Genomic DNA, 9605 nt, shown 5'->3' on the forward strand with positions numbered 1-9605 from the left:
ATTGAGTAAATGAGATGTGTCGCAAAAACAGATGAACTTTAGATCATACCATTTCAAGATGCTTTTCAAGAGGTGCCAAATTTGTAGGAATAGAAAACTTTTGGATCGTCCGATTTATGACGGCCAATTGAATTTGAAAATCATGGTGTTAAGCAAGGCTCCACACCAATGTTCCAGAAACTCGTTCGACCTCATTTGAAATGTTTTTAGTCCTCCTGAGAGTGATGAGCAGCAGCTGTTGGTCAATTCCTTCCGACTCAGACTGAACTCATTGGAGCCCAAATGGCTGAATAATTATATTCAAGATGTGGCTGAATAATCATACAGACTTGTACAGAGTTAGCATCGTGATGCTATCTCTGGACTTAAACGTGCGATATATCCAACCACAAATTTGAAAAGTTCAACTGGATATGCTCATCGAACTTTCCATTATTTTGGAGGACTACACCTAGTAAAACGGCCATGGACAAGACTTGCTCAATATATTGCCCTTTATTATCTAGTAGGAGTGGAGTTTTTACATGGTGTCGATCCAAAGGTCATTGAATGAAATTTCAATCCGTTCAAGGCCATATTGCTCTCTGCAACCCAAGAGTAGATTCGATGTAGGGCCTCCACCAGACTACTGGAATCTTGATCATTCCTACCTGAAACTAATTTGTAGCATCAATTAAGCTTTGAAGTGGGTCAATGAAGATGATTGCTACGTAAGAGCCGTTATGCAGAAATCATTACTTCGAATAGAAGCCTTAAGCCACTCAGTTTTTGAACCATTCTTCTTTCAAAAGTCTCGTTGGATTCGAGCCAGAGTCTTTATTATATTAATAACCCAAACACTCGCGAGACTCGAACCCCGAAGTAGGTTCACTTGACATCCTTTAAAAGAAAGTCCGACGTTTGCACACATGTGCTTGATCAGGAAAAAAAATTGTGATATTCGCTCGGTCCCACTACCACATGAAAAATGCTTATTGTCCAAAAGATCATATAGAATATGTCAAATTTGACTTGGCCTAAATCGCACATTTGACAACATTGTAGGTATATCAGGTTCTTGAACTGGCCATCAGATCGCGGCATAAACAGCTGAAATCCAGAGACTAAGCTGAGGATCGTAGTAAGCGCCCTCTAGCCTTTATAAAGAGAGGTGTTAAGAAAGAAGACGGAGCTAGAGAACTTGGATGGTAAATTTTATCAATTCATTTGGCCTACCCCATTTGTAAATCTACATTTTCACAGAAAACCAAACATACTTTATCGATATAGGGGATCCAAAAGATTTTTGAGGGCAACATTGCCCCACAAATGAAGGAAATCACGGAATCTACCAAAATCCTACCTGTTTCATGACCGATTTGTTGTCAATTTCGAGTGAGGAGGCTGGCTGGTGAGGCTGAATGGGCCAAGGCAGGGACTGTCGTCATTGAGGTCGGTTATCTTGGCTGGCTGTGTGATTCCAACTCTCTCTGCCGAAGTAGCTATAGGACTAGTTGTAGTGCTAGTAGTAGTAGTAATAGTGATAGCTAGAAACACATATTCTTGTACAGTAATGCATGTACAACAGATAGGACTGGGCCTGTCAGATCATGTTGTGAATTGTCTTCCACCTTCATCCCCATCCATATCTTCAACTTCATTGAAGTTTCATGGGCTCGAACGACCAATCAGTGACACAAGTTTGGCCTGAATGCGAATTGTGTGTCCCGTCCCCAAGCAAGTGTTGTTGGACAGGTCCGAGTGCCTGTTTCTTGTTTGCTCAGGTGTTGCTAATATTGTGTTGGAAATACCTACCAAACTCATCAAGGCCCATCTGAAGTTCAGGTCAGTACCAAGCTTTGGACCTAAAACTGTACATCTTGGAGCATCACGTGAAATGGCGGTTGCATGACGATAACGCACAAGCTGACACTAAATGAGGAATGACTCGAATGATCCAAGCTTCATTGGGTAACTTGACAAACCTCATCATCAGGAGAATGTAAAGGCCCTGTCCAAAGATTGCACTGGATCTGGACTTAGTTTGGTTGAGCTTAGGATCACAAAAGCCGTTACCGAGGAATGAAGTGATCAGAATCGTCAAATGTTCGCTTTTGAAGTAGCCTCGGTCAGTTCCTTAGCTCAGTTCGAAGATGGCAATGGCCTTTGTGGTATTAAGTCGATGGAATAGAGATTTTTCCAGACTAGATGATTGGTCGATGTGTGCTAAAAATGTTAAAGGAATTTCCAAGAAATCAGTACAAGTCTGAGCAATACTAATGAGTCTTGTGATTCAATCCCTCTCACGACATATTCACTTTGTTGCACATTTGATTTGATTACAAACAATGGCAAAAGGCAAGCATACTGAAGTCGGCAGTAAACATCTTTTAAATACAATTTGTCAGATTTGTTCAAAGGATACGACAGCACTTGACCGATTCAATTGAAAGTGCTGTCCTGCATATAACACCCTGTCGAAAGATGTGCGCTTAGTTGGATTTGAAGGAACAACCTAAAATATACCATCATATGAAATGATTGTACAGGATTAAGTCAATCGAGATCCTGAATACCTCTAGAATGTTTAAAATTGTAATCATTGTTGGGTGGTGTGATCGAAGCGTCGAATTTATTGGAGTTCCCAATCGTTTAGGTATGATGATGCAAAATATTGGCCATGCCCTGTATTATGACCAACAAACTTTGTTTCGGATGCAAATGTCAGTGAGCTGACCGTACGTATGTACAGTGGTGTGCCTGGTTCACTTGAATCGTTTCCACAATGTTCGTTCATTCACGACCCAAGCAATCCCAGTAATATTCCAGTGGTTCAAAGCTCAAACAAAGACAATTCAGGAGGTTATTGCTGTATTATTTTATACGTAATCTGTAATTTCCTCAAGTCTTCTTTCTCCTCGTCTCGATCTAACCCAAATGATCCAAGAAAAAAACGAAAGGGAAAGACTTAGTATGTACATACACAGCTTTCTTTCAGGTGCTCATTGTCGAGTCGAAAATAAGTAATGGAACGGAAGAGAGATACGCGAGACGATTGAAGTCTCCATGCAAATTTTGAGTTCATCCGTTGATAAAAATTGAATACTTTTTCTAAACATTATTTCGAATCTGACCCATTGAAATTATGGTCAGAGCAATTCAACGTATAAGAAATCATGAGCAATTCCAAAAAAAAATCAGAAATTGAAACCTACTTAGCAATGAAGCTTTTCAAGTAAAAAGATATTGTTTGTCTTCATCAACACATTTGATGATTTACATATTTTCCAACAACAGGTGTGCTCTTAATTTTGTCCTAATCCCAATTTTCGAATAGCGTAGGATAGAACCTAATCATAATCAATATGTACTAGACAAACAAAAACGGGGGACAACATTCTTGAATGCAGTACGATGGGCCATCCATCCATCTCGAGGTCATTGCCAAAAGTGGACTTTCAAATCGTCTGAAACAAAACCAAGTCCACATTGGAATCCTGCAATGGCCCCAAACGTCTCTTCAAATCTACATACCATCTCACTTTTCTTTGCCCCTTGGATCAAATCAACTCGACTAGCCTCCAGGGTGTTTCAGCCCCAGAAGCCTCAACCTGCATTTGTTTCAAGTGTACGATTTAGTACATAGTTCATTTTGAGTCTTCGAGATAACTATGTAAAACCTCTTCAGCAAAGTCCTTACTAGATTATTATCCCCAGTAAATTTGGTGACCGAGTGTTGATGTCACGTCAATCACATCGTGAACTGTTATCCTATAAATGATCAAGGGGAATGGTTGCAGCCATGGCTTACATATTTAATCATTTGTAGGCAGCAATGTCGAAAGAAGATAGGCACGGGTTTTCTTATTGTACTGTACGTGCCGTTCTTATGGTCTTAATCATCTAGTACCTGCTCATCAATGTTCTTGCATTCCTTCAACTGGCAACCAAAATGTTCCTAGCTTTGCGTCCATCTGTGAATCAACCCAACTAAACTTGTAAGGTTGACTAGTCTAAGTGAATAGTGATCAAGTGATCAATGCACTAACAAAGCAATGCCCTTGCGTTGATTTCCATTTCCTACCGACTTGCCAATCCTCCTCACACCAGTGTGCACTGTGCATGTTTTCGATGTGGTACTCGATGGTACTACGAACCACATACGGACATACGTAGATACATGCAATGCAGTGCTTGCCACTCTGGCCACTCCAGCAAGGTGATGATAATCCATGGGACAAAGTAACTTTATCCACATTTGTACATAGTACGTATGTATGTAATGTACGGATGGATATGTGTGAGTGTGTGAATGTGTTCAGATCACGATATTCCACGTCCCTGTCTTTCGATATCTCATCTTTGGTTAACTAGCAGCCCTGAATGATGTCCAACCAACGTGAGTGTGGCCGTTGGTTGTCGTCCTTTCGCTGTGTTCGCTGCTCGTCGGTGGGGAGTGCGGTTCTGGTTACGATATCTCTTCTTGGTGGAGGCTTTGCAGCTTGGCTTACCTTTATCACCACTAGGAGTTATATTGCATGACGAAATTTATTTCGGACGTGGGTTGGTGCCGCCAATCTTGACTCAGTGTGTTGCGTTCTGTCAATATGTAGCGTTCACCTTCATGACAATCGATTCTTTCAGTTACAGAAATTCAGGACAACATGGGAATGAGTTGAGAAGTGAAGTGTCCGCCCCCACCCAAACCATCCACCCACCCACCCAAGACCACCTCAAACGCAAGAGGAACCATGTCGTTCCTGAGGGGTTCTGCCAATTACGTTTGGTGCACCACAAGTGTCCTGGGGAAAGGGGCCACCGGTGCCGTGTTCCAGGTAATCATGGCTCTTTCTTTCATTCTACTATCCTGTAATGTTATCCCAAAATGGACCAACTCTTGATGATTTGATTTGTGACGCAGGGCGTGAACAAGCACAATGGTGAGACCGTGGCGGTTAAGACATTTAATCAACTCTCGCATATGCGTCCGCAAGAAGTTCAAATGCGCGAGTTTGAGGTGCTCCAAAAGGTGAAGCATGAGAATATTGTCAAACTTCTGGCCATTGAAGAGGAGCAGGAAGGCCGTGGGAAAGTGATTGTTATGGAGTTATGTACAGGTATGTTAAGCTGGCCGCCAGACAAACCACTTGGACCAATCCGATATTTCTTGAGAATCTGTCGATGAATGGCAAAGGGCAAAATATTGCTGCGGCTGCTACTACGAAGTATTCGCCACCATTGATAATTTTGATGTTTTAGGAGGATCATTGTTCAATCTATTGGATGACCCTGAGAATAATTTCGGGTTGGACGAGGATGAGTGGGTTCTGGTTCTAAGTCACCTCTCGGCCGGTATGAATCACCTCCGCGACAATAATTTAGTGCACAGGTAAGACAAGTTGCACATGGCTGATTTACTCCATCCACTTTGACGCTCTTGTGGCCGTGTTTCCAAATGTTCTACTAATCCTTATTCATGAGGCTTTTGAGCGCCTTGGACATCTTGCTCGCTCAATGCTCGAAATTCGGTCATTAGTCAATGACCTGTCATGATCTAAATGAGTTATTTATATTTGGTTAGCATGCAAATTATTTCGGTTATTTTGGGGCAGTTCTAGTTTTAATTACTATTTTGTTCTTCTTTGTGAAAAAAGTATTAATTCTAAGAAATAGAAAAAAACCGACTTTGGTATAAATGTGGTTTAAAGATTAGTCGTTTTGATTTTTTATCTTTATAATATTTTAGGTGCATTGATGATTGCGAAGAGTGTTTCTTGATTAACATTCATATATTTCTTTCAAATATGCAGTTGGAAAATTCCAAATACATATTGGAATATAAAAATACATAATTTTACCATTGTATGATTTGAAGGCTCCTCCGGGAGAGTCAATGCATAGTGATTGTGTCAGACTGCTAAAACACTATGTTTTTAGAGACTAGTACATTACTTAACATCCAAGACATGTTACACCGCATTCTCATGTTTCTACTTTATTTGTTCCCACTTGAACGAGACAGGGGGCGCTACCTCCGGCCAATGAAAACACCAAGTGATTGGTTTTCCTTTGGAAAGCGGGAATCGAACCCACGCCCGCTGGCAAACACATTCTTGGCTGTATGTATTGGGTGCATTAAACCACTCGGCTCCCATGGTTTTGATTACTCCGAAATATATGAATGAATGAAAATGTAGATGCAACGATGAATAGTAGTTGTATGTTGAAATGGTTTGAAGAAGGCATATTATCAATTATTGTTTTTTTCTTTCCTTTGCAGAGATTTGAAACCAGGCAATATCATGAAATTCATCAAGGACGACGGAACCATCGTGTACAAGTTGACCGATTTTGGTGCTGCTCGTGAACTTCAGGATGATCAACAGTTCGTCTCTTTGTATGGAACGGAGGAGTATTTGCACCCGGACATGTACGAAAGAGCGGTCCTGAGAAAACCCGTGGGAAAGACATTTGGCGCCACTGTGGATCTGTGGTCCATTGGCGTGACCTTATACCACGTGGCTACGGGAAATTTGCCTTTCAGGCCATTTGGTGGGCGTAGGAACAAGGAGACGATGTATCATATCACGACCAAAAAGGCCAGTGGCGTCATTTCCGGGGTTCAAACCAGTGATAACGGTCCCATCCAATGGAACAAAGAGCTCCCCTCCACATGCTTGTTAAGTGCCGGCATCAAAAAACACATCACGCCCTTATTGGCCGGCCTGCTAGAGGTCAACCCTGAAAAAATGTGGACCTTTGATCAATTCTTCTCGGAAGTGACCCGCATTTTGAACAAGAAGAAACTCCATATCTTTTATATGAACAAGCTCTCCGAGCTCCGTGTATATTTAGACAAAGAGGAGCGATTAGAGAACTTCCAACACCTACTGTTGGAACAAACTGGCGTAGATCCCGCCAAACAATTGCTGCTCTTTCAAAGCAATTTCCTAACCCATTCTGTGGAGCCGGTAACTCCCGGAACGAGCTATCCTGATACAAGCCAGAATGAACCGATCGTGTTGTTCAGTAAAGAGAATAACAACATCACGTTGGGCATCGAGAAGGAAGTGCCGTCGTTCCCGGCCTTGCCCAATCTGGTGTCGGTGGAAAACGATGCCACCTTGGCCAAATCGGCCTGTGCGGTAGGCTATGCCTATCGGAGAAAGATCGAGGCCTACAGTAGGTGCTCGGAAGTGATCGATAAGGCTGTGAAAATGTTAGTGGAAGTGATAAGTACGCAATTGGAGAAGCTCTTGGAGATCTCGGAGAAGTGCAAGGCTCTCACCAAGATCACTGAGAGCCAGATGAGCTTCTTTAACGCCAGTCATCTCTCACATCTCCGCATCATAGAGGTGTTCTCGCGCAATGAGCACGAATCCATTGAAGACTGGAAGAAACGCGTCGACGAGCTCGTCCGTGACGATCTCGTCCGATTTCAAGGTTATCGAAAGCAATTACACGATCTCTTTCCTGCCATTGAGCAGCTGAATAAGCGATACGTGCTCGAGCATCATCTCATTCGCGAGTGGAAAGAGGTGACGCGCGAAATCAACAATATTTCCCCCTGTGCCATTAAAGGCAAGACATACGTGGGCAAGCTGAAGGAGTCCTGGCAGCATTTACTAAGGGATCGAGCCTCCCGAACTCTCACTTACAACGATGAGCAGTTCCACATACTGGAGAAGATCAAGATGCAGGAGACCATTCGCATTTTGGCGGATCTTTTACAGAAGGAGTGCCAGCCCGTGGTCAATCAGCTCACCGAAGTCTTGGCCGATTGGTTCAAGATGGCGCAAACCACGTTCCTCCAAACGGAGATACTACACAAGGACATCACCAAGTATGAGGATGAAATTGAGACCTTTTCGGTGGCGGTCAAAACGTCGCAAGATCGATACGAGTCCCTCTTGGATGAGGTCCTCACCAATGTGAAGGAGGAACAAAATGCGGACTTTGAATTGGAGAAGCAGAAGATGCTCTTGTTACAACACATCACCGCCAATGGTAACAAAAATCCCAACCATGACACGGAGAACCATACCACTAATCATACGAACAATTCGAATGATCCCGGGAAATCAAAACTCAACGAGAACAAGGTCCAGATCCGGCGAGCTCTTCGTTCCATTTTAACTACACAAGACGAAGTTTGGGGAATCATGAATGAAAACTCCCGACTCATTGAACAATTCGGTCAACTTGCTGTGGCTTCGTCTTCTATGGATCACAACTCCTCTCAGATTCTCGCAGAAATCGACGATACCTTGGAAAACTACGGATCCCATTGAAAACACAAGAATCTCCAAACAAGCGACATTTGCTCACGTCCAAAGAAGAAAGTAACCAAAAACCATGACACACGCTATTAAGTAATTTCAAAAAATGCGAAGGTCCTGATTCAATCTCAAGATGATTTAGTTTTCTAGCCAATATGCGTTGAAGATACGTTGTTAGTTCTAAATACATTTGGCAATTCTAACATCCCTTTAGCATATATTCATCAACATGTTTGAGATATGTCGACCTTATTATTCAGGTTTGAGTCAAGGTAGCAATCGGCCAGAAATTCCTTAGACACAATACGTTCGTTAGTGGAGATTTCCTTGGACCCCACATCTTTCGGCCATCTTGGTAAATTTCAAATTGCTCAAATGTTGGTTTCATTCAAACGAAATTGCTCAATTATTTTTCTTCTCAATTATACACACAACGTGACCTTTCACTCTTGGAAAACATTTCACTGTGATACTTCAAAACCCTTAAATTAGATTGTGCTCTCATGGAGATTGTTCAAGGTTAGTTTGAGTTGACCGGATATTTTGTCTCACTAAATGTTGACAAAATCATGGAAGCTACTATTGACTGATATTGAGCATAAGTAATCGACACCAACACCAATCAGAATGTCCTGTTCTTATCCCAAAGGGCTTTTTTACCCCTTCTGTGTGAAGGACTCTCTGTTCATGAAAGACTGATTGTTTTGCAATGGATATTGTAAAGGATTTTGATGGTTGGCCTGGAATTTCGACCAAATAAAGGGTGCCATGACACATCAACTCAAAATTAAACCAATTGATTGATCTTTACATGCAGGTAGGAAAGATTTGTAAAGGGTTGTGCCTCAAGAAGGGCAAAGTAAACCAGGTAATCTGACCGTTTTTCAAAATAAAAAAAAACCTTGGTATATTTGCTATGCAGATTGCTGGTCGGGCAATCATTTTACTACTAGCAATTTATCAAAAACCACTCTTTGACGGGCACTGAAGAGACTATCAATTCAGAAAATGAAGAAGAAGGACGTTGAAGTAGTCATCATAAGAAGAATGCCTTTCTCCCGTTTTAGACAAGATCTTCCAGATCAATCACATCGAATTTCCCAAATGTGCTGACAAGCCAGGAAGATTTTCTTACGATTCGTGCAATTTCTGGGACAATAAATCATACAAATCTTAAAAACAAACCATTTTTCGTATAGGAATTTAAAAACATTAATTCTCTATGTAGCCCATTGTCTATTTTCAAATAGCCAAATGCTGATGGAGAACTGAGCCCAGACTCTGAAAGTAAAGGCGTGATTCTTAGATCGAGAACCATTGAGCTTGTGTACGTGAAGTGCGGTGTTT

At 41.8% G+C, this 9605-nt stretch overlaps 1 protein-coding gene across 2 annotated transcripts; it reads left to right on the top strand.

The window, feature by feature from the left end:
- Positions 1 to 1250: 1250 nt before the first annotated feature.
- Positions 1251 to 8461, top strand: LOC131885242 (inhibitor of nuclear factor kappa-B kinase subunit epsilon-like). Of its 2 annotated transcripts, none has more exons than XM_059233204.1 (5): positions 1251 to 1824; positions 4624 to 4814; positions 4901 to 5096; positions 5239 to 5368; positions 6260 to 8461. In XM_059233204.1, the coding sequence occupies exons 2-5, from the start codon at positions 4731 to 4733 to the stop codon at positions 8268 to 8270; spliced, it is 2421 nt and encodes an 806-aa protein (XP_059089187.1). In that variant the 5' UTR covers positions 1251 to 1824; positions 4624 to 4730; the 3' UTR covers positions 8271 to 8461. The 2 variants fall into 2 exon arrangements, with proteins under 2 accessions (XP_059089187.1, XP_059089188.1); XM_059233205.1 differs by having other exon boundaries at positions 4630 to 4814.
- Positions 8462 to 9605: the final 1144 nt, after the last annotated feature.

Source organism: Tigriopus californicus, chromosome 8, assembly GCF_007210705.1.
Source record: "Tigriopus californicus strain San Diego chromosome 8, Tcal_SD_v2.1, whole genome shotgun sequence".
NCBI classification, from domain to species: Eukaryota; Metazoa; Arthropoda; class Copepoda; order Harpacticoida; family Harpacticidae; genus Tigriopus; species Tigriopus californicus.

Excerpts from the sequence above, each read along its gene's own strand:
- LOC131885242 (XM_059233204.1), top strand. The coding sequence starts at position 4,731 with ATGTCGTTCCTGAGGGGTTCTGCCAATTACGTTTGGTGCACCACAAGT. Across the intron at positions 5,097-5,238 it reads TGTTATGGAGTTATGTACAG|GAGGATCATTGTTCAATCTA; the intron begins GTATGTTAAGCT and ends TTGATGTTTTAG. Across the intron at positions 5,369-6,259 it reads GACAATAATTTAGTGCACAG|AGATTTGAAACCAGGCAATA; the intron begins GTAAGACAAGTT and ends TTTCCTTTGCAG.